Source organism: Ptychodera flava, chromosome 19 (assembly GCF_041260155.1).
Source record: "Ptychodera flava strain L36383 chromosome 19, AS_Pfla_20210202, whole genome shotgun sequence".
NCBI lineage: Eukaryota > Metazoa > Hemichordata > Enteropneusta > Ptychoderidae > Ptychodera > Ptychodera flava.
Window position 1 is genome coordinate 12,976,027 of NC_091946.1, and position 25,048 is coordinate 13,001,074.

A 25,048-nucleotide genomic window follows, 5' to 3' on the forward strand; every position below is an offset into this window, starting at 1 on the left:
TTATTTTTTGTACGAAAACTTTATTTAATGAACGAAAAGAAACAAAAATGTCTACATTGTGTGAGAACATAAACTAGAAGCTGTAACATGCAACGCTTAATACGAATTGGTCTTCCAAATCTATGTCATGCTAGCAAAGTCACTTTACAATTTTGTAAGCCATAAATCAGGTACTTACAATTGGGGGGGGGGGGGGGGGAAGTTTCCCAATTAAAATCTGAAGTACTGGAGGAAAAGAGGTCCCGATCAAAGCTTTAAGGTAGTATGTGCCTTGAAAGTGAAACACTTCAACTTTTGCTCAAACCTTCCTCAAGGAATCTTTCAACCATTCTTTCAAAATCAAGAATAAAAATCATGGGGTCAACCATGCAAATTTAGGTACTAGAGAGACAAATTATCCAAGATTTACCGATATTTGAAATTCAAAATGGCCGCCATCCCTGTGTGAACTCTATGGAGAAAAATAAAATTTTTGATTTTCAGAAAACTACGATGGTAAAAAAAATGTTTCTTATATCATGAGCTTTAAAATTAGCCCCCACAAGTGGTAGATCAGAAAAAAATTGTGAAAGTTTGAGAGTCCGAATATCTGTCCCCAAGGCACATTCTACCTGGAGCTAGGATTATGTGAGCAGCGCTAGCCAATACATGGTTTTATGGGTCTGAGGAAGTCACAGATACAAAGGTACAGATAATAAATTTGACAGATATCTATGCCTGTGTAAATGCTTTTTACCGTTTGAGTGCTGGAATTCTTCTAACAAAAATTTTAGTGCAACATTTTACCGATTCTTATGAATTTTTCGGTCTCTTTTTTGATAATTATGGACCAAAATGGACATTGCATTTCATTGGCTACAGTTTTTTATCAAAATTTAAGCAAAACAATTTGAACAAAATTGACTCGGGTAAGTTTTATAATGGCAAAAAAAAACCAGACTTTGGCGCCCAAATGGTTGAACAAAGTGGATAGGCAATATATCCCAGGGATGAAATATGGTTTTATTTTTTGAAGTGAGATGTCCAGCTGAAAACTATACAAAGCTGACAAAAAGGAAAGTTTTCCTTTCAGGAAAATATCAGTCTCTTTCTGATATAATATCACACATGAGGTACTTAGACAATATTACTCTCCACTCTTTGTTGTATGTAATGTGACCATCTCTTCAGCAGAGCAAGACTTACAATGCATTCTAGTCTGGCAGAGACCCTGCGATTCGCGTTCTTCCGTGTAGTGTTAGAACACGCGCGCGCCCTTCAGAGACGCGACGCGAATCCCAGGGTCTGGACGTTCTTGCAAGCGACCGGTTGGATTTCTGCCTGATCCGGGTACTTTATAGAACTCCGCACATCCGTTAATCAAAATAAAAAAGACAAGTACCATAGCCAAATAAAATGAAAAATGAAAAATAAAAACATACCGCGTATATAAGTGTACCAGCTACTAGTATATATTCTCTCCGCCCAGTTAGATAGATGTTTCTTTTGACGTCACTGCCCTTATGAATATTCATATACTTGCAAAAACGGACAGTCGCTGTGTCTGGCAGCGCGTGCTCCTAGCTGCACAGCGTAGCCTTCGAATGCAGGCCCACCTTGGGCGCGCACAAAACAAGGCACAGCGACTGTGGAGAGTCTAAATGCATTCAAGCATACATGAAGTAGTTTAAAGTTGTAATTTTACAAAGCACACATTTACTCGACATTGCATGATCAATTTACGTTTTGCTATACCGTACAGCCTCATAGTAATAATATCTGAAAAGTGGAATGATACTCGTATATTAGCATCTAATACTTTATATGCTTCAATTCAAACTTTCACATGCATTTTTGGTAGACCGACTGTATGTCATTTGAAGAGTTTTATCTCAGTTGTCTGCACATCAACCGTGACTTTATAAAAATTGAAGCTGCATCAGTAATGGGGGTACCAAAGTAGAAAGACTGTAATTATCATATCTAGAGATAGACCATTAGATTTCAGGTTGTCAGAGTAACCTGCAAATTGTTAAAACAGTCAACGGCTTCGTTTCATTCAGTAGAGTATGAATTCTAATTCCATGAATTCCACACTTTATTGTATAGGTTCGCATCATGTGATTTTTCAGCGTGAGCACTATGGCCTCAAAATTTGCAAAGGTGTCTACTCTGCAATTGAAAAACAACTTTAGAGATCTCCCCTCAGATCTAATGGACTATCCTTAAATGGAACTGCATCCCGAGTATCATGATTAGATTGGAACTACAAACAGAACTGGAAATTTTCATGACCCCAAAAATATGACCCTATATCATGGTACACAGTATACAGAATTCAATTTTTATTTTGGCTGGAGAGAATGCAAACCTTGCTTGAAAATATAAAACTGTGACAATTTAGTTCCAAATTCAGTGAACAATGTCCATTGATTCACTGTGCTCTGTAAACAGGTGAAAACGCACCGGCAGAAGTACCAGGATGTGAGGGTCACCATAGGGTCACGACCAGCAACTGGTTATAACTGAAAATTATCCACATCAGCAAAGAAGAGCTCACTGTGTTTGTCACGTGGACAGACTTAACGCTTTTTGTATTTATTGAAAATCCTTCAGGAAGCTAAACCACATATTTATATATGTTTGTTCCCATTTTGAAATGGTAAGTTTCCCATAAAGAATACATAAACTAGAGTCACTTGCTGTTCTTGTAAGCCTCACACAACTCCTGTCATACAACATCGTTTGACTTTATTTTTTGTCCAGATTATTTGTGTGCGCCAATATACACTTTACTCCAACATACCGGCATACGTAGCATTTTAAAATTCAACATTGTGAAGTCATCTTTGAAGGTTTCTAGAAAAGCTGGCTATCGAGATCAACTATCTCTCCCCTGCCCCTGACTATTTTTGAATTTTATCACAAAATTCATGATTATTTTTTGGCGGTTTATTTTTTGAGCAATGGTGAAACGTTTTGAGTATGAAGTCCATCGGTATTTACTGTTCATGATTTAATATCGTGGTCATCGGTGGCTCTCCGTCAGTCCAGTACATAACCTTGTCGGCAGCAGACCCTTCTTTCGTCATGACTCCATCAAAACGTTGGTCAGTGTAGATTGAGAAGATCCCACCTGAAATAATTGTTGAAAGGTCAGTGAAGTTCTACTTTTGAGGGAAGAAAAATCTTCAATTAAGTGCTCAGTAACAGGTCATCAAATATCCCATGATGCTATTTTGCTCAGGTATGGCAAATAATGTTGTTCAGCAAATGTGAATCAGAACATAAATGCGAAATATAAATTGCTTATTCTAATACCCTTATGTAATATACATTTTAAGAAAGGTGTTTCTGAATGCAAAAGTCTGTAAATTTCCAAATCTTAACTGCAGGAAAAGTGACTCATGTCATTTTTGCAATCCTTTTTATATTGCTCAGGCAAAGAAGTTCAATTAAACAGTTGGGCAAAATATCACAGTCACTGCACTTGATTTTGAAATAAACTGAATTAAATATCTTTCACATGTAGCAAAACCATGAATAAACTAGTGGCATTTTTCTTCCAGTTTTACACAAATCCACTGAGCAAATTCAGGGAATTACCAAAATATACAAAAGACGTCTTCAAGTTCATGATTGACAGAAATGGCAAAACTTACTACCTTGCCCACTGCAGCTCATTTAGAATAAAAAAATTTATCAACAATTTTTATTTTAAATCAACACTAAGGTCTGGCAAAAGGTTTTTGTTTTTCTGAATCGATAAATAGTATCTATAGATTTCCCAAAGTGGAAACCTGTTCACCCCAATTTCCAGTCGACTGGTCCACAATCACCATTGATAACAATTGGTTTTGGCCAAACCACAGTGATGCAGAGGGGTTTATGCTTTGTTTGCAACTTACCTGTGTGAAGAAAGAGAACTTTCTTTCCCTTGTATCTGCCTGGATTTTTCTTCATTTCTTCCACCATACCTCTGGAAGCCTTGCCGGTGTAGACTGGATCCAGGAAGATGCCGGTCGTGTCAGCTGTGTTACGGATGAAATCTACAAACAGGGAAACAACAATAAATTGGAGACTTTGAGTGAATTGCAGAGTACGATCCTCTGAACTCTACACTTGGAGAGAGCAGCACTTTATTGAAATTTATTCATTACTGTAATTTACTCAAATGAAGTTCTCATCGGCAAGTTTGTGTATGTTGATAATGAATTGCAGGGGCAAGCCCTCATTAACTCTGCCTGCCAATGATTTTTAAATGACCTTACATATTGGTACATGCATGTCGTATTCTCAAATTCCATATTTTGCTATGAGAGGAATTTAAGCTTCAATTGCAATTTGATAATTATATTTAGTGAATACATTAAGCTATCATAGAGTGTTCAATTGAGCTGGTCAACATCACACCAACAAATATTAAACCCTGTAAGGTCATGAAAATGGCCAATATTTAGAACTGGCCTGTACAGAAGACAGGTTCTTTATCTGAAAATGCTAGGAAAGTTTAAAGAATTTCTGATAGGAGGCGACTGGGGTCTATATTGCTAGAGGGCGCTCTTTGCAGTCATCCCTTCCCTACGGCTAAAAAACCCACTGCTCACCAAGTTCAACATCTGTGTTTTTGCCGTATCCCTCGCCTATGTAGTCAACACAGGCGGACACGATGTCCTCTGATTTGCAGTCTAGCCCGGCAAGGTCAATGCTCTCTTGCACGTAGCCGTAGATGAAGTCCATTGGACGCTTGATACTGAATGAATGCACTCTGTTGATTGAAAAGAGAGAAAAAACATGAAGAACATCATCATTTCCTTTGTCAGCGATTCTGGAGTACAAACTATGTCTCATGATGGTGCTCCTACTCAGGGGTAACAGATATGCAAGTCTTTAATATCCTTTTATTGGTGAATTAGCTCTTAACCCTTTAACCCTAATGGTTTGGTCCTAATCTATAATTCTCAATGGTTATTAGGGATCAGTTTATACGAAATCAGGGGTGCACAATAAGTTAAAGAACATAGGGCTCCCATAGATATACTGAGCATTATTGCAAATCCTGGTATTTACACCAAGTTCTGTATATCACCAAATGTGAAAGCAAGGATGATGAGTGGCACTTAGTATCCCACTGCACCATATCATGCATGACGTCACATAATTATGCACTTCATCAAAAGAGTGATACACTTGTGTGGCTCTTCAACGAAAACAATTTTTTGCAAGTGATTTCACAATCAGTATGCATGCCTAAGGCAGTATACACTCAGAATCCAAGTTACTTCTGACATCAGCTTGTTCATTTCACAAAGTCAATCGTGCTTAATTTCTTGAAATTCAACATTGCTGCAGTTTACACAACTTTCAATAAAATGTCCTTGGAACGATTGCTGTACAACTTGTTGGAACCTTAACTTGACACATTAAAGCAAACTCAAAAGCCAGCATGTTAGGGGGCATCAGGCTAAACTTAAGCTGGCCACTATCTAGCGCTTTCCTAAAGGTCAAAACTGCCACATGTTGCCGTTGTACAATTTGCATTACAAAGATTAAAGAGACATATTTTGTGATAGCTGAAGAAAGAAAAGGTACACTTGTAATGCATATTGAATATTCATGTATGAATATTGATTGATTAACATATGGAGGGAGACTCCAGCAGACCCATTGATTTCAATGGGTAGTTTGTAATTATTGACGTGAAGGTTAGAAGGAACTTACCTGAGTTTTGACCCCGTAAGATAGTTTGCAATAGCCAGCGCACCAGTCGTAACCGCAGTACCACAAGTGACAACAATATCTGTAAATCTATCTAGTATACCCTGGATAATAAAATAAATTTAAAAATGAATAAAATAAAAACACCATTATTGGGGCGGGGAGGGGCTGTGATCATAATCAGGCAGTTGACATCATTTTGAGTGGGTAATTAGATTAATTATACATGTATCCAGCCAGGCATTGCGTAGATTCATTCCCAAGGGTGGTTGGAAAATGTGCAAAGTATTGGTGCTGAAAGATAACAGGACATCGAAAGTAATCAAGCATGCAAATTTCTATTCATATTAAAAAAGTGTTTAATAACCAGCAACTGGAACTATCTTGTTCCTGTCTGCTTCACATGTCGTATATGAACAATCATGCGTAGTAATTAATAGCAAACAATTTTTGCTATCGATGATAATATTTCTCTTTCAGAGCTTTAAGTACCGGCACTTTGCAAAGCAAAAAACAAAAGGGCCATCATTGACACACTACCTGGTTCATCATCTCTGCCCAGCAGTTGATGTATCCAAAAAGGCCTGGATAACTGGAGCCTCCGATGGGGATAACGTACATGCCTTTGCCGGTGGTAGCCCTGGAATAGGAAACAAGCACATGTTACAAAAAATATGATCTTGGTTATACGATTGTAAATTGACTGATGCTATTCAAATTAGTCGAAGGTCTGCAAGGTAGTGCAGCATGTGGGCCAAAATAGACTTGATAAATGAGCGACTTTGGAAAGGTTTGACTGTTTGTCATTTCTGTCCTTTGTTTGTGAACATCATCTGCACACCTGGAGGGACTGTGATTTGCACAATGGGAAAAAGCCCATTTTTCAGTGCTTAAGGAGACAGCATGAGGTCATGGTGGTTGTGGTGGGTATTTTATGGTCCAAGTCTAGGCATGAAAGACAAATGACATTTCATCTACAGTATAGGTGCGACATAGGTGATATGTCTATTACGATGGTTTCTTTCCTGCCTGGCACCTGCACACGATATTCAGCTGATGGAATCTGGTCAATTCACCAGACACAAGTGACTGCCTTATCATTCAAATATTCACAACTATGGTATGTGAGTGTGTAAACTCGCTTGAAACTACAAAGATCAAAACCGAAATTGAGCTCGCCTCGCCTGAGGGCATTTTATCTAAAGAACTGACAAAAGAATGTAGGAGTTCCATCGCATCAATGACGCGTTCCACAAGCACGTGAAAAAAGGTATATGTTAATATCATGGAGCCTTGGTACAAGATATCTGTATTGTTGAGGACTAAGTCACATATTTTGGTTCAACTATACTTATCACAAAAGTCACTCAAGGCTAGACTTGTTTCACATGGCTTGAAACTGACTAGTGCATTGAATATCAAAATCTAAAAAAACTCATGAGTGGAAGGTGATATTTCCAACCTTATTCTGTACGGGATTGGAAACATAAGATTATCCAGACTGTATGAACAGTTCACTAATGTAAACCACATAAGAATTAAGTTTATAAATCTATGACAACAGAGTCAGTACACTAATGGTTTTGCTATGAATGTTTTTAGTGAGGGACGTGACACTCACTTGGCTTTGTTGGAAAGCTGCACCATCCTGTCGTAGAAACCAGTATCTGTGACCGTGTCGGGCACCCTGTACAGTGATGCACCACTGAACCGACTCAACATTAGGTTTCCCCTCATTGGTACTTTTTCACCTCCGCCCTGCAGAGAGGGGAAAAAAAGGGGGAAAAATTTTCTGTTATTCAAAACTTTGTAAATTATTTAATTTTAGGTTTCATACGCTCAAAGTGACTGAAATTCAGTTCTTGGACCATCAACAGTTTTAGAGAGCATACAATGCCTGATCATTTCTAAGCGCATAGTTTCCCCATTCAGGCTGAAACTTCCACATCAACTGTTGTTGAACTTGAAGAAGCAATAAAATGATTGCAAATTCCAAGCACTTGTCAATATTAAATGACAATTGAAGCTTTTTCAAGTTGACCATCATGTTATATCGTACAATTTTCTTCTGTTTTCAGCAAACAATCAATGCTACAAAATAAGTGGTCACAATTCAATAGCTTGTTATGCCATGGCATGTTTGGGATTTTTCCAATGCTAATCAAGCATGAATACAGACTCAAATTACCTTTCACTACATAGATCCTGTCAAGGTCAAACTTTGAAAATTTGGCACACTAAAGTGTAAGATTGGGTCCAAAGCTTGACAGTAAAGAGTTAGGTTCACACAGGTTTAAAAATCAAATATGTGTTTTATGGCCTGACAACGAGTTCAAAGGGAAGAAAGGCAAGCCAGCCTTCTCTTTCGACAAACAGCGATGGCAATAACTTGTCTCCTTTTTTTACACAACCATCAGCATATACACGTCCCCAGACTAGCCTGGGCATAGGATGAGACCTTTCTGGCATGGTTAGCTGATTTCACACAAAGCCTCTCACAATCTCTCTGTTGCCCTGGTTTATCACTCAAGCGCTTGTCACATTATGTAAGCTGATCAGCGTAGGCACACACACTGGTATGGCAAGGTGGCATCTGCTATAGGGGGACTGATCATAAAGATTGGTAGAATTGAATATCACAGTGATACTTACACGTATGAGAATGTGAGCATCAAGACCGAGCTGTGCAGATGCTACTGCCGTCGTCCTACAGTGATTTGATGTGAAAGCACCGCATGTGACGACTGATTCGTTACCGTTGACAACAGCATCACCCAGCAAGAACTCCAAATTTCTGATCTGTGGGGTAAAAGGAGAATATAAAATTTCTACATATTGACATACAATTCTGTGAAAAAACACAAAGTCAAGTTTCCCTCGTATTTTGTAGAGTACAGGTTTTTCTGAGACTTCAAAAACCACACTGAAAAGTTAATGAAGTCAATATGGCCTGCATTTGTGTATTGTCCAAATTTACAAATAACAGCTGAATTCTAATACTACAATTCATTTGTCGACGATAACATTCATAGTTTCCATAGTGCATGGTGGAGGCAGGGCCATTACATTTATTTTCAACAAAAAGAAAATGTGCCCACATCATGGAAAAACTTGACGAATAAATTAAAAGTTGCAGCTCTGTTAATGTTCCCTCTGGGTGTACCTTGTTGCCTGTAAGTGTGCTGCCAGTCATATCGTCTCTCTTCACGTAGAGTTCAAAGTCATCTGGTACGCCTGGAATATTCCAGCGGTGAATGGGAGTGTCCATGTTAGCTAACTGTAGAATAATCAGAATATGAAACAATTTGGATGAGTACTTCTGTTGTCTAGGTAACAGGGACGTTGAGGAATACAGCGTGAATATTTGCAACTCTGAATCACGTATTTTATGATGCGCATTCAAACCAACAAACTGGTGTAAAAATGAGGACAATAAAAAAGAATACGGAAAACTCTAATAGAAAATAACTGTAAGGTTAATGTGAAGGATGACTGTAATCACACTCTCCCCTAATGCATAGCATGTGTATTTATACTGTATCTTGTAAAGTTAGTCTATAATCAAGAATTATACTGAAATATTTTCATAGAGTTGTGCATTCAATCTTAACATCATCATATATGAAAAGGCTGGGATATACACTTCTTCTTCTAGAGTCAATAAACATTTTTACTTGGCATTGTGACATTAAGACACTGTATGCTTATCTTTCCACCATTTTACCAACCTGTCAACTTAATTAGAATCGCACTTTAATCAATCTGATCTGCCAAAGTAATGGGAATATTTAATGGGTTAACCAGAATCACTACCGCGATATCACTAGTGTACTGCATTAAATGCCTTGCGGTCCCCGGAATTTCAACCCAACCCTGTGAAGTCACTAGTGTCTGATACACAGAAACTGAAGAATGGTTTGTGAGAAAGAAAATAATTTCAGGTCAAAAACTTTGCCTGGCCTGAATGGAAGCTACAAAATACTCAATGAGAAGGATAACTACATGATATTATACCATGCAAATGAACTTGATCAACCTTCATGATGTGTCTTGACAAGCGGCAAACATACAAGTAACAAGTCATCGTTGATGACACAGTCCCCACTTGTTAATGGGTATTTTGATTACAGGTCCTCAGAGAGGATAGAGTCCTCTTCATTAGGTTTGTGATAAAAATACTTTTGAATGAATTCACTTGATACATGTCTGAGTTATGGTTCAGGACATGAAAAAATCGTAACAAAATGGTCGCACAGTGGCCATATTGGATCGCATCACAAAACAAATTGATGTGCATAGCTATGACATTGGTCGATGTCCTTGTACCAACTTTGAATAAAATTGGTCGAAACATGCGGATATGCCTGAGAAATGGCTCTGTACATGAAAACATCATAATAAAATGGCCGCCTGGCGGCCATATTGGATCGTATCACAAAACAGATTAATATGCATATGTATGACATAGGTCAATGTCCTTGTACAAACTTTGAATAAAAACGGTTGAGATATGCCGGAGTTATGGCTCTGTACATGAAAAAATCGTAATAAAATGGCCGCACAGCGGCCATTTTGAATTTTATCACAAAACAGATTGCCGTGCACAGCTATGACATTTGTCAATAAGCTTGTACCAACTTTGAATAAAATCGGTTGAAACGTGCCTGAGTAATGGCTCTGTACATGAAAAAATCGTAATAAAATGGCCGCCTGGCAGCCATATTGGATCGTATCACAAAACAAATTGACGTGCATATCTATGACATTGGTCAATGTCCTTGTACCAACTCTGAATAAAATCGATTGAAACATGCCTGAGTAATGGCTCTGTACATGAAAAAATCGTAATAAAATGGCCGCCTGGCAGCCATATTGGATCGTATCACAAAACAAATTGACGTGCATATCTATGACATTGGTCAATGTCCTTGTACCACTTTTGAATAAAATCTGTTGGAACATGCCTGAGTTATGGCTGTGTACATGAAAAAATCGTAATAAAATGGCCGCCTGGCGGCCATATTGGATCGTATCACAAAACAAATTGACGTGCATATCTATGACATTGGTCAATGTCCTTGTACCAACTTTGAATAAAAACGGTTGAGATATGCCGGAGTTATGGCTCTGTACATGAAAAAATAGTAATAAAATGGCCGCCTGGCGGCCATATTGGATCATATCACAAAACAGATGACGTGCATATGTATGACATAGGTCAATGTCCTTGTACCAACTTTGAATAAAATCTGTTGGAACATGCCTGAGTTATGGCTGTGTACATGAAAAAATTGTAATAAAATGGCCGCCTGGCGGCCATATTGGATCGTATCACAAAACAAATTGACGTGCATCTGTATGACATATGAAGTAATCCTTGTACCAAGTTTGAATAAAATCGCTTCAGGCATCTCAGAGATATCTGCGTGAACGGACGGACGCACGGACGGACGGACGGACGCACGCACGGACGCACGCACGGACATGACCAAACCTATAAGTCCCCCCGGACGGTGTCCGTGGGGACTAACAATCATATCCTTGACTAGGAGTTTACAAGGATGAAATGAGAAGTCCAAAAATGTATTTTTAATCAATTTTTCTGGAATTATCTGGAAGGCCTTTCTTTTTATGTTTATTAAATTTCCAGTAACTGATACCAGTGGTTCATTGTATGTCTTGGACCTGGAGGAACAGACTTTAAAAGACTTTCAATTGCCACTTCGCGTCATTGGTCGTATTTGATTGGTCTACAGGGAAACTGGTGTCCACCTAGTCATATACATTTTAGGATACCGTTGTTTTTTTCAGATCATTTTCTTTCTAAAATTCGTACGGACAAGGTTTTCATACCATCATAGACTTCAATTTCCGAGAAAAAAACCTAGTTTTTGCCGTTTTGTAGCAAATAAAACACAGAACCGTAGTTCACATTTCAGGCGGCACATGTACCTCGAAGATAGTAGTACAATGGTTGCAATCAACCAGTTCAAAGTTCAATGGCTTCGCATTGTTATGCTAAATATGAAATGACACTTTCCCGTCATAGCCAATGGCAGCACAGATTAAAGGGGGGTGTAATCATTAGCATAAGCTATTATTCCATTGATATTAGCATAACACTAACAGCTGGGAGCTGGCCCGGGTACCTCCGACACTTACATGAACACGTTACCCTTGAATATTTGAGACAAATTTTTTGAAAAAGGGAACTTGCAATTGTCTGTATAATGCATTAACGTGAAATAAAAGAACAATTTTCTTAGAGTCACCGCGTTTGTAATCACTGACAAAAGGTTCAACATACACATAACATGTAAGGCCGAATTTCTTTAAATCATACACATAAAGCAGACATCATGAGCTTTTCCATTCGTTTTCGAATGGATCTTTGGAAATGTTAAATTCTGAGAAGGCTGTGCGACTTTTTAAGCGATGGCATGCATACACATCGTTCAAAATTTATATCATCAACCACATCTGCGCACCGCATTCACTCTATTTGACCGACGACGCTTCAGCACGCAGTCATCAAACACATGGAAAATTCCCGTCACATGAACTCGCGCGGTGTTCGAAATTCAGGTCATCTCGACGGAAATGTACAAGCACATTGTAAAACGCCCGGGCGTAGCTGCGAGGAAAATGACCCGTTAAAGCTACCGGTATTACGCGATCATGAGGGAAAATGTCCCCCTTTTTCAACGAGACGCTTCCGCAGGCCGCACGCACATGCATAGAAAGGGTGCCGTGCAGTTTGACAGGGAATGCCTTCACGGTGCAAAACCGAAAACCGGCAACGCGTCTCTCATCTCTGATTCACTTCATTGACTGAATGGAATAAAAATCGATGACAACGTTTTCGAATTGACCTTGTTGCACCATAACCACATGCACAGTTTTTCAAACTTGGAAGTTAAGTGAAGTCACAACAGAGGACGTAACGATTTCCACTTTGCATTGGCAGTCACGCCACCGTTGTAATGTTATCTAACCGCTTTGAAAAAGTTCCAACGTCAACTGCGTCCAAACTGTGCAAACGCTGCGAAAAAACACTCCACTACCGTTTAAATGATCACAAAGGACGATCGACTTACCCGCACTCTGTGTTTCGGCACGTTTTTCATCTTTTTTGCAAATTCTGGCATTTCCCATTCCTGGAGAAAACTCTTGGCTGTTTCTAGACTGTCCATTTTAGCTTTTTTCGCCGGCTGCTCTGACATCAAAATGAATTCTGTGTGGCCCACGTTACGTGAAGGCTGCAGATCTAAAGAGCTGATTGCTAAAAAAAGTACTGTGACGCGTATGACGTATGGGTCAGCGCGGAACTTTCCACCATGCACCAGGCCTGTGCTTTCAAATGGAAGACTAACACCCCCTAGCTTATTCGCTATTCTGCTGATTAAACATTTCTAAGCGTGCTGAGGATAATAAACTCTTGATCACATGATCTAGACGTGTCTCATTGTGCTGTGTTGCACTGCATGGAAATGTAGGTCAAAGTCGTCTGATGCCCCCACTGCCCTGTACCACAGTCCCTCTATCCACTGTCTACGCCTGTACCATGGACGTAAAATACGTCGTTGGGTAAAGTACGAATAAACCATTATGGGCCTCGTGACCTAGATGTACAAGTATGTCCTAAGTGACCTTGACCTTCTGGGTCGTTTGTGATGTGTGCCGTTGTAAAGTATGAAGCCGGTCTTGTGATTGTCCTGTACTATTGTCTATAGCCTCCTTGAGCTTGAATTCCGCCGCAGTGCCGCATGCAAAACGTTGTAGTGTGTCATTCGAGTGCTAGGCCAATAGCCTAGGGTTTAATACTTGGAGCTAATAAGGGACTGGATATAAATTACAGGGGGAAGGTCTCAATTTTTCGTGCAAGCATTTTTGAAAGGTCATGAAATTTCACGCAGCCTTTTGGGGAAGGGTCATCGTTTTTCGCGCAACTGTTAGAAGGCAAGCGCTTCGTCCAAAATATCAGATCATAATACATGAGATGAGACTATTGGGCAAACTATTAAAAATTTCCCCTCCAAAAATGCTATATCTGTACTTTTATATATGGTTAGTAGTTTATGTAAATGTACTTTGCTTGAAGCATATGAAATGGGAGGTAAAAAGTGCATTTGTGTACAAGAAATTTGATTTTTGGATTTCATTGCAAATGATTCTCTATACATGTGACATGGTAGTCTTTGAGAACTATGAACATTTTTCCAATATAAAACTAGCAATATCTGTGCATTTAATGACGATTGATAATTGATATACATGTACTTGATTAGGATAGGGTGTTTGAAAGTGCAGTGAACAAAAAATGTGATACTGGAATTTCACCCAAAAATATTAATTCACTTCTCATGCCATGGTAGTCTATGAGCAAATTAAGCTTAGTCTGTCTCAGTCTGTGCATTTATATGTAAATGTTGTTAAATACTGGTGTTTATGTTGTAATTTCTTGACAAACAATTATGGTAGTGCTCTCTGTACAATTTCAAGCCAAACTATAAATGAAGATAAACATTACAGCTATTTTACATTTTCATTTTGATAGCAAATAGTACTTCAAGTAGTTGATAGCATTATTTTTTGTGAAATATGATCTTTTTTTGATCAAATTAATTGAAACTTGCATAAAAGTGAATATTTGCAAAGTTAAAAAGTATTTGTTGAAAGTTCAAAGGTCAAGTGAGAAATTATACGTGAATTAAGATATCAGTGATGTGCCACTGTGACGCGCAGGGGAGGGTCACTGTTTTTGCACATAAAGATGGAGGAGGGTCCCTTATTTTCTCGCAAACACTATACTGAAGGGTCATTTTTCGCGCAGCGTCATTTTGAAAAAAAACATCTCCTCTGTAATTTGACAATGATATGACAAATCCTCTGATATGACAAAGGATTCATTATTTCGTGATTTGTGAAAGCATTATGTCTTGTGTTTCAAATAATCCAGATAGAATTTCATTTATTTGATATGCTAGCTAAACGCCTAGGAGACTTTAATTTGCACTACAGTAAACTTACCTTCAGAACCTGACGCAGAATGTGTCATGAGGAAATTTATGTTAAGTTCTAGCAGCCAGTGAACTCAGTTTAAAAGACTGACATAAAATCAGGTTTTCAAAGGAAGTTCTTCTTAGTTATTTTTTACTGTAGAAATATCATAGTAGATTGCAGAAGTTTTAATATTGAATGCACGTGAATTTTAATATATATGAGAGGTGAACGTTATAAATTTGAAATAACTAGAATGTAAGTTTTTTTTTCTAACGGGCGAGGTTTAGTAAAAGACGAAGTTCAATTTTTTTACAAATATTTATGCATGTACGTTAAATAGATGACATAATTTCTGATCATGTCTGAAAGAAAGCAAATGACAAAAATGTTGTTTTTTCACATATTAATGATATGGCAATGTGAGCACATGGTAATGTTTGCTGTTGACAGAAATTCGAACAAGTTGAATGTCCTTGTGGACATCTTTTGCTCGGATCCTTGGCCATCATATTTTTATAGCTTCGATCTGAATATTGGTGGTAACAAAGTACCATTTTCCAAACTTTCAGACAAATAGTTATATAATATATATTAATGATGTAATTCTCGATTCTGTATGTTCTGTTACTTTGAAATTGTAGTAGACTCATTTTGAAAGGCGTTGGGAAATTTATAGATTAAGGTAGTATGCACCTAGTAGAAAGTGAAAGACTTAAACTATTGTTCAAACTTTCCTTAATCAGTTAATGAAACTTTCAGCCATTTCCTTACTAAATCAATAATAAAAATTGGGGGTCACCGTACACATTTTGGTACCTAACCCAAGATTTACCGATATTTAAAATTCAAAATGGTCGCCATCCCTGTGTTAACTCTATGTAGAAAAAATAAAATTTTCGATTTTCGAAAAACTAAGCCGCTAAAAAGTTTTCTTACACCAAGAGCTTTAATATGAACCCCAACAAGTGGTATATCAGAAGAGAATTGTAAAAGTTTGAGAGTCCGAAAATCTGTCCCCGAGGCGCGTTTCAGACTCTCAAACTTCTACAATTCTCTTCTGATATACCACTTGTACTTATATCGTGCATGAAATACATCGTTTGTAAACAAGAAAGTCGCACAGGCGAAGTTCCGACGACCCCTATCTTTAAAAATGTGATGTACTTAAACTGTAACCCTTATTTCTTTTGACAAAATCACCGTGAACCAATCCGGGGAACTTACACATCTGGCTTAAAGCAGTCCCTGGAGAAAGCTTAGAAAAACTTTGGTAAAGTCCCTGAATTTTGCGGATCTCGGATTGTTTTCACTCTGAAAGTTTATTTTGTTCTGCGCAATATTTTTGTGATAACCATGTCATCGTAATATTGCCACTTGCTTGAAACTTTCGCAAGAGACTCAGCACGAAAAGCTATTGTGGAAAACAGTTTAGAAATTCTTCAAGGGAATAGCGAGATCATTCTGTCTTCAGAAAAGTATCGATGAGAATATGATGACTCGGATCGGCTGATTTTCCGAGCACTTACGAGAAATATAGCATTGCGTATATTAATTGCTCGATGAGGAACCCACTTCTAAACACCAGCTACATAGGAACGGTTTAGAACCCTACGTGAGGAGTGATGACAAAATAGGCTTATTTCGCATAGTCATTCAAAAGACATTGTCTGGGAAGGTATTCTGTGAACGATAACCTTCGGCCAGGCGCTCACGTGACAGGTCAAAGTTTTCTCTAAGGTGACTAAATAACTGATACTGTCTCGTGGAACCGATATGGTACGGGTGGAGCTAACATAAACCACACTGTAAGCATTTCTGCTATCAGAAATAGCAATCGCAAAGTGCACTACAAAAAAGACAGGATTGTTCAGAACCTCTGTGCTCTCACCTAGTTACTGCGAAGACACACGTGATAAGATATTTCTATTCACAAAATCTAAATTATACAATGAATTTTGTCTTGGATTATATTGCTGAGTTGTTCCAATTCGAATATTTTAGATTGCGTATAGACTTGGCTCAAGTCAGTGATCGTGGAAAATATATCTATTTCAGTAAGCTATTACGTTTAAGTGTTACTTGTCTTCATATGAAACGCTTTGACCTGGGTGACCGCGCTGCAAATATGCTAGTACGCCCGGACCCTTTGCCGTCATCATCGCGTCACGGTATGAAAGTGGGCATCTGCGCAGGTATGGACTAGCCATTGCTGAAAGTTTCAACTGGAAACGCTGCGTGGTAACTCTACTTCAGCGTTCACAGATACAGACCAGATAACCCTACTACATCGGCGCATTAAAATAGTTTTGTTGTTTTTGGGGTTTTTTTCACAGACTTACATCAAATCATGATTTCTTAAGAAAGTGTTGCAAATGTCCTATGAGTTGTGTGAAACGCCCATTCTTCTCAAAGCTGTCCGAGATTAGGAACTGTTTGTTTATTCAGCCGGGGGGAGGGGGAGGGGCGGTGGATTCATGGAATGAATGGGTTTCACATTATTTTTGATATTAGCGATGTCTGAACGTTTGCAAATTGAAAGTCTGTTTTGCAAAGCATCATAACAGCCACAAACTGAATCATCCAGTCACAGTTTTCGGGGCACCCTTTAGGCGCATAACTTTAATTTATCAGAGATATACGGATGTTTGCAAATTGAAAGCCTGTTTTACAAAGTATTATGAAATCTGCAGTTCATGTGAATAGCATGACAAATTCCTGACCCTTTCCTGTTTCCTCTACGAGAATTGAGTATAAGAAAGCAACATGCACTAATATTTCACATTTTAGAACGAAAAAAATGACAAGATATTTTTCGTTCTCGTTGATGCAACTATTTTCCTTCCTATCACAGGTTTTCAAATACAAGATGTTTTTCATGAGTAAAATAAGAGTTAACATAATGCAGTTTTTGTCATAATTAGCTGTGCGTTTATGGTTTCAACGATAAAAGAAAAGGTCCTCTCACACAATGTGCAAATCAGATTTGGCTACAACTTATAAAAATAGCTCTCTACGGCCTCTCAGGAGATGTAATTGGGTGGCTGGCAACAGTCTAAACACCCATCAAAGTTTTTGATTTACTGCAGTTCTCTCTTTGATATTAGTGATTGATATCCATTTATGTACAACAGTTCTGGACAGCTGGTTATGCATAGAAAGTGTGGAATACATTCACAGCTCATTCAAAATACTGTATTCAAACTTTAAAATTTGAAATTCCTGTATTAAAACTGACATGTAAACGATTTCATTGAAGCACAGAATGACTGAATGATTGGATGTTTAAAATATAACGAAAACATAGTGTAAATGTTATTTATACCCTTAAAACACATACACACACCACATTTTATATTACATTTATATTACATATATATATATATATATATATATATATATATATATATATTTTATATATATATATGTATATGATCATTTTTACCCTAACCTTATATATGATCATTTTTGCCTAACCTTATATATACATATATATATATATATATATATATATATATATATATATATATATATATATATATATATATATATATATATTATATACCGAAACGTCGCCGTCAATCAACGTTGGGATTGGAAATAAGGTAGACTTTGAACATCTCATCAGTTCGTAGTCACTACCAGTATATATATATATATATATATATATATATATATATATATATATATATATATATATATATATATATATATATATATATATATATATATATATATCTTTTTTCTGGGAGTGTGTAACCCTGTTTTCGGAAGTTGGAATAGTGGGGGTCAGCCACTTTTTCAAAGACGTCCGCAAAAAATAACAATTATCAATTATTCACCCCACCCCACCCCCACCCCCAGCCGAAGAAACAGACCAGTCTCTTACAGGACTTTGGTCGGAAAGGCGAGTGCCTACAATGATGTAGTAACTATACTATGTTGCCGTAGGCGCTCGCCTTCCTGAGCACAAATGTTCGAGATCATGACATCCTCGCGAACCAGAGCTTTGTTGCCGCTCCACGATCCTAAGGGAGCGACACCTCAAGCTGTTGCCGCAAAGGAGCCGGTGAACTATGGCCGATAGTTGCATCTTAACATTTCTTCAAAATACATTTCAAGATCGGGACTGAGCCTGGAACGGCTTGCACGAAATATATTTTTCGAATTAAAGGTCTGCACGTAATACATTTTAAATCAGGTCTCGAGGGGCTTGCACGAAATGCCTTTTATAAATTTAAAGCGCAGTGGTCGTCGCGCTGCGCATCCTCCTGAGGGGGTCCCCCTCTGTTGTAAACAAATCCAAGAACGCCGCACATGTTACGGGTTGATTGTAATGTTTGCGATATTGCCGCTTGTTAAAATGGCGGCTGATCTGTCACAAGCATACCAACTAACCAAATGTAACACGCAATAAAAGGTCAATTAATCTAAGTTAAATATCTGCTGAATATTGAACAATAATTGCACGCTGGATTGAGATCACATTTGCTCATGATTTTCTTGAATCAGTTGAATGGGGCTCGGCTACTGTTATCGCTCGAGCCATAGAGCTAGACGTACGCATGTACGCATGTATACGCCAACAGACTATCAACGACCGGGCTCTAGTTTTCGACATCGCTAGCAAGGACGAGAGCTTTCATTTCAAGAGGCCCGACAGGAGTACAACAAGTTGTACACAGACAACAACTCAAACTACAGAAATCTACAGCTCGCAGAGCAATGCCCGCTGCAGCAAGAAGCATCTCTGCATCTGTTCCGTTCCGTGGTCTGTATGAACGTCCGTGTCCAACCGGGTATATGGCGCGCTACACTCGGCTGTGGAGAATCCAACTCAACTACAACAAAGTTTACCCCGTTTTGGGGTGCAAACGAGAATTCTGAGTACAGGTATCAAGTCAAGCGAAGGACCTTTCATAGGTCTTCTTGTTATGTGGGGGTTATCTCTTTTGAAAGAGGATTCAGACCTACCCGGCAATCAGGAGGTACAACAACGAAGTTTGCCCAGCACCTGTAGGCCTACATCATGCAGCTAGCGGTTGGATCACTGCCATGACCGTGCACAGGCCGGGGCACAGGATCTCTCGATACGTCTATGCACGGTGTAGCCGTGCAATTTTCCTGCCAAATGCCGCGAAAACCCGCTCGTTTTGTCTATTGTTTCCTGACATTTACTATTTCTTACCACGTAATACTAGGAGAAGTAAGACATGGTGATCAACAGTTGGTTGTGGGCAAGTCGTCGCGGGCCGGCCGGTACGTTGTGGGACCGGATTCTCTATATCCGTGTACGTCAACGCGGCGCGCGGTGACCGTCTCCCAACAACATCTCCCGTGTCCTGCTCAGGCTAGCCGATCATGGTCTTGAGTGTAATTTTTTGTGTTAGGCATTGTGCTTGTTGCTGGTCTACATATATAGGCAATGTTGATCATTTTAGTTATGTATTTTCACTGTACTGTACATAGCATTGTGTACAACCAGCGTGATCGCGCGCGATCAAAGCTTTTTGTTCACTGTGTCTGCGTACAGTGAACTCAGCGACATAATGTGCTGAGTGTAGTGTCCCAATGTTCGTAGCTCTACACGAGTTTATACCACTGAAGTTCGTTTCCGATCTTAATATTTTACTATTGCATGATGTTGAGTCTTACAAAGGCCTTAACAAAGTGGGGGACTGCTCCCATCTCACTCCTATTGAAGTTGAGAAGACTTATGTTTACAAAAATTTATGTTTATCAACAAAAAAACCACGCAAGCGCGGCGCGACGACCACTGCGCTTAAGGTCTGCATGAAATACATGTACAGATCAGGTCTGCAGGGGCTTGCACGAATCTAAGGGCTCAAATTTATAGATCGGGTCTACGTCAGTAGGGGCTTGCATGAAATGCATTTTTTACATTTTAGGTCTGCACGAAACATATTTTAAGATCAGTTCTATGTCTAAATGGGCTTTCACGACGTGTTGTTTACCCTTTTTAACCTATCCTTAACGCTAACAGCCTCTCCCGACAAAGTCCCGATTGCAGATATTTATTGTAAATATGTATTAAATGTAAAAAAATATCTTGTGCAAAGCTCTCCTGATGATGTCCCAATAGTCAAATGTATTTCTTGCAGATTTTAAGACGTAAAAATGTATTTCGTGCAAAGTCCTCCCGAACTCCCAACGATGTCCGATCGGCCTTCCAAACGAACCCCCGGTTGTATTTCGTGCATGATTATAGTGTAAAGATTTAAAGCGAGTAGAATTCATGACTTCTGGCCAATGATGGGTCCAGTAGTTGGCGACGACGATGGAAACCATTAGTAAGAGGACGACAAGCTCAAAAAAGTAAACCCATCGGTCCTGGACAAGCTTCGGCGAAACGAAGTCGTGTCCGTCTAAATTACTTACTAGTCACCATGCACCACAGTGGTTCGTAAAACCACCTCTCTTTAATACTTTCTCAGATGTTTTCAGGTGTCTGGCCAAGTAATTATGGGGAACAGGTGCCGAGGATACTTAGATTAAAACTCGCATGGCAAATGACCTTATTGCGTAAAGCAAAGACCCTTGAGGGGTCTATGTCAAATGGAGTGATTCTGGTACTATTTCTATCATAGTACGCAAATTCACACTAGCTATAGCTATGACGTAGTCAAGCGCCACGAAACGCGTGTACGTGTCTAATACTCAATTTACCGTGTAGATTATATTTTGAAATGTAAAACTTGCCGAAGTCTAAACTTCCAATCAACTATTTCAACATGCAATATGTTGTGTTTGGTTTTCATCATAATTTTTCGTCGGATTCTCTCACTTCCAAACTTTGTTAAGAGGAAGGCATCGCTGGCTGGGTTGTTACCAAACGCAATGGGTCCCTGACATATCAGGTAATACTGTAGATAGACCAACAGTCATACGGTGAGATGATTAAAATACACGTACTTTACCGCTGTCCGCCACGCAATAAAATTGGGTAATTAACGCATCTGAGTTGTTTGCAAAGTACAATAGAAAGTGGTATGACAAACATAATGCATTTGCAACGTGGGGCTATAAAAGCAGAAATTTGTAACAAAGTTTAGTAATCGAAAATTTGATGTGTATTCAGGAATTTGGTATTGTTGTGCGTATTCTGCCTGTGAATGCCATAGGGGAGATAATTATGGTCAAGCGTAAACAGAGACAAGTGGTTCTATCAAATCAAATCAAAACAATATATTTCACAAAGTGTAACTTCTGAACACCGAGAAGTTGTTCATAATCAAACGCTAAGTTTTGACAGACCGAGAAAAAAATACGAAATGATATTAATAAATCTGATAGACTCGGTTGTCGCGGTCTCAATCTAAATTTTCTGGTATTGAAAATTCGCTGTCAGTGCTGCTTGCAGTAACACTGCTTCGCGAGCTTAGAGTGTCCTCTCGCGGAAACACGTAGGAGACCATATGTCGGCTTTGCGCCCCTCTCTTTGGCGGGATGCTCGTTGACGACTGTCTTCTAATATATTGGTCCTCAGTCTCCAGGGCAATATTTGCCGCTCTATTGGCTGTAAATAGTGTGGTCATCTGCGGCAGAGTTAAATTGATAGTGTTATGCTGATTTCTGTTTCCTTGGTAACAGTCAGATTCATCTTCTTGCAGCATTTCGTTAACTCTCTTCTGAATCTCTTCTTCCAGTTCGGCCTGTCGCCGTTTCGCATCGACGTCTTTTTCGGCTTTGTTTCCGTCCTGTCCAACTTTTGGTACGTTGCACCGCAACTTTCTGTACTCTATCATCCGGCTGGAATATCGCAGCGGAAAGGCGTTGTATCCAGGCTGTTTTACGATCTCTGACCTGTGCCCGCCGACTGTAAATCTGCCCGCCAGTCGTTCCATTCTCAGCCGATCCGACGACTGAGAAAGCTGTAGTTGAGTTTGACAAAGAATGCTCTCTCTCAGTCGGCGCACGGCTTCGTGACACGCCAACTGGTGCTGTCGCGCCAACTCGTAATTCCTGTACCAGTTATTTCGCATCCTCTTACGTAGACTTCCCATCCTGGAACATTTCTCAAACAACCAGGCATCTTTCGAAGTCCATTTCTAGCACTTTCGCCAAGAAATCTACATCTAACAAAATTATTACACACAACATCACATACTACACGTGGAGAACAATAGTGATGACAATAAAAGATGACGTAATGGCGCGCCCCCAGGCGGTGAATACGTCACACTTTCAAATGACGCGCCACTCTCGCACAATAACGGAACATGCGCGCGTTCCAATGATCAATGCCGCGCCGTAACTTTTGTTGGGTTTGATACTTCTTGTTGGAGATGCTACACTCGAACCAAGGTGTAATCTAAATTTGTTTCGGAAATTTAAAATTGTTACAACAAAAAGAACAAGGCTAAGGAATGAATTAAAACACGGTATAAATGTTCTTGAAAAACGGCACCAAACTTTATTCAAACTTGTTTGTGAATCCGTTTGAAGTATTGAAAAGTTGGCCACGCACCACAAGCATAACAAGTTGATCTTTAAAAATCGCAAGTATCAACACAAACAGGATCAAATATCAGAAAATTATACTTGAAGTTCATGTATACAGATGTTTGGTCGACTTAAACCGTGAATTGTTCTTAACCTGCAAATTTGTGGGTTACGGGGAAAATGCATCATTAAAACTGTGAACCCATCTACGAAGATGCAGACGTTGAAGATTCTATTCATGATCGACGAATCTGTTGTTGACTATAGTGACAATGAGGTCCCTTGTTAATAATCACTTTATTGCATAACAACACACTTAGGAAAGTAGGGTATAGCAAGAACAAAACTAAACATTGCATAAAACATTGTTGTCTACGTCTTTACCTGCAGCTGCTGGGGAAAACAGTGTGTTTGTAATATATTTCATGAGAGACAGCGTATCATCTGAAGTTAAAATGTACAAAAACTTATCTCTTTCATTTAAACTATCAAATTTAGGATAATACAACTTCATTGCAGAAAAGAGAACTTCTCTATCACTATTATATTTTTGACACATCATTAAATAGTGAAATTCATCCTCGACGGAAGACTTACAAAACTTACAAAATCTGGATTCAGGCGGAATTCTTGATTTTGACCTTCTGCCCAACTCGATTTGTAAACGGTGATCAGAAATACGAAGTTTTGTGACCAATTTTCTACCGCGTAAGTTCTTGATATAGGTTAAGTAATTTTCTAAACCAAACTTAGTTTTAAATTCTCTGTACGTTCTGAGCTTATTATTTCCCTTCCCACGAGACTTATTATCATTGTGTAAATCACTGTACCAAGAAACTTGATAATGCTTGCGTAAGTTATTCTGGACAAATTTAGTGGCACTAATGTTATAAACAGTTGACCAAATATTACTTTCGCTATTATTATCTAGTATGTTTTGAATGAACTCAAACCACTTTGAATGATATCTTGCAGAAAGATACGCTGAACGTAACAGAATGTCATCACTGAAAACTAACTTGTGCCAATATTTTAACATGCGTTTGACTATGGCAATTTTGATAGGATATCTACCAAGTTCACCTATAATACCTGCCTGAGGAGCATGTTTTGAAACTCCCAGTAAATATCTGTAAAAAGAAAAGCTAACATCATTTAAGAAATTACTCTTATCATTAACTTCATTCCCCCAAATTTCACAACCATAGGTAAGAATGGGAATAATCAAATGATCAAAAAGATCTAAAGCAACTTTCACAGAAAAATTCCCATTATAGGAAATACCTTTACGAAGACTAAAAAGAGCTTTAGTAGCTTTCATCTTTAGATTTTGAAAATTTGCTTTAAATTTGCCATTGGGAGTTATAACAAAACCAAGATAACAATACTCTTTCACAACATCAAGGGCAAGTCCATTATAGGTAAGTAATGTACCTTTCAGTAAGCGATTACTTTTGTTAAAAACCATGACTTTTGACTTCTTTGTACTAATAGAAAGCTTCCACTTCAAACAATAAAAGTGTAATTTATCAAGACAACTTTGCAAACCTACTTGAGTTTCTGAAATCAACAGCAGATCATCAGCATATGAAAGACAGTTGATGCGACAATGAATCTAATGTAATTGGGCTGTCCTCACTGGAGCCAAAAGTACCTGGAAGGTCATTTATGTCAATATTAAATAACGTAGGGCTCAGATTACACCCCTGTTTAACTCCTACTTTAGATTCAAACACGTCAGTGAGGCTAATGCATTTCCAGTATTCGCACTTCAGGCGTTTGTTGAGTGTCTTAGTTTTGCAGGTGAACCACGCCACTGTCCCCTGTAGCAATGGCATTCCAATAAGACATCACATCACGATGCTGACCCTACTCAACCCTATATGAA

At 38.7% G+C, this 25,048-nt stretch overlaps 2 protein-coding genes across 2 annotated transcripts in view; both read right to left on the reverse strand.

Annotated features, from left to right (window-relative positions):
* LOC139118616 (alpha-1,2-mannosyltransferase ALG9-like) overlaps nt 1–25,048 on the reverse strand; it is a 513,500-nt gene that overhangs the window by 404,160 nt on the left and 84,292 nt on the right. The window lies entirely within an intron of this gene.
* On the reverse strand, nt 982–13,065 carry LOC139118612 (uncharacterized). The gene is made up of 9 exons (XM_070682024.1): nt 12,795–13,065; nt 8,861–8,974; nt 8,350–8,496; nt 7,319–7,455; nt 6,238–6,337; nt 5,701–5,801; nt 4,587–4,747; nt 3,888–4,028; nt 982–3,115 (listed from the first exon to the last, which is right to left on the reverse strand). Exons 1-9 carry the CDS (start codon nt 12,918–12,920, stop codon nt 2,982–2,984), a joined length of 1,161 nt encoding a protein of 386 aa, XP_070538125.1. The 5' UTR covers nt 12,921–13,065; the 3' UTR covers nt 982–2,981.

Bases quoted from the DNA above. Each gene is read 5' to 3' on its own strand.
- LOC139118612 (XM_070682024.1), bottom strand. From the start codon at position 12,920: ATGTCAGAGCAGCCGGCGAAAAAAGCTAAAATGGACAGTCTAGAAACA. The intron at 8,975-12,794 runs GTAAGTCGATCG...ATTATTCTACAG, and splicing joins TGCCGAAACACAGAGTGCGG to TTAGCTAACATGGACACTCC. The intron at 4,029-4,586 runs GTGAGCAGTGGG...CCCTGTTTGTAG, and splicing joins AAACACAGATGTTGAACTTG to ATTTCATCCGTAACACAGCT.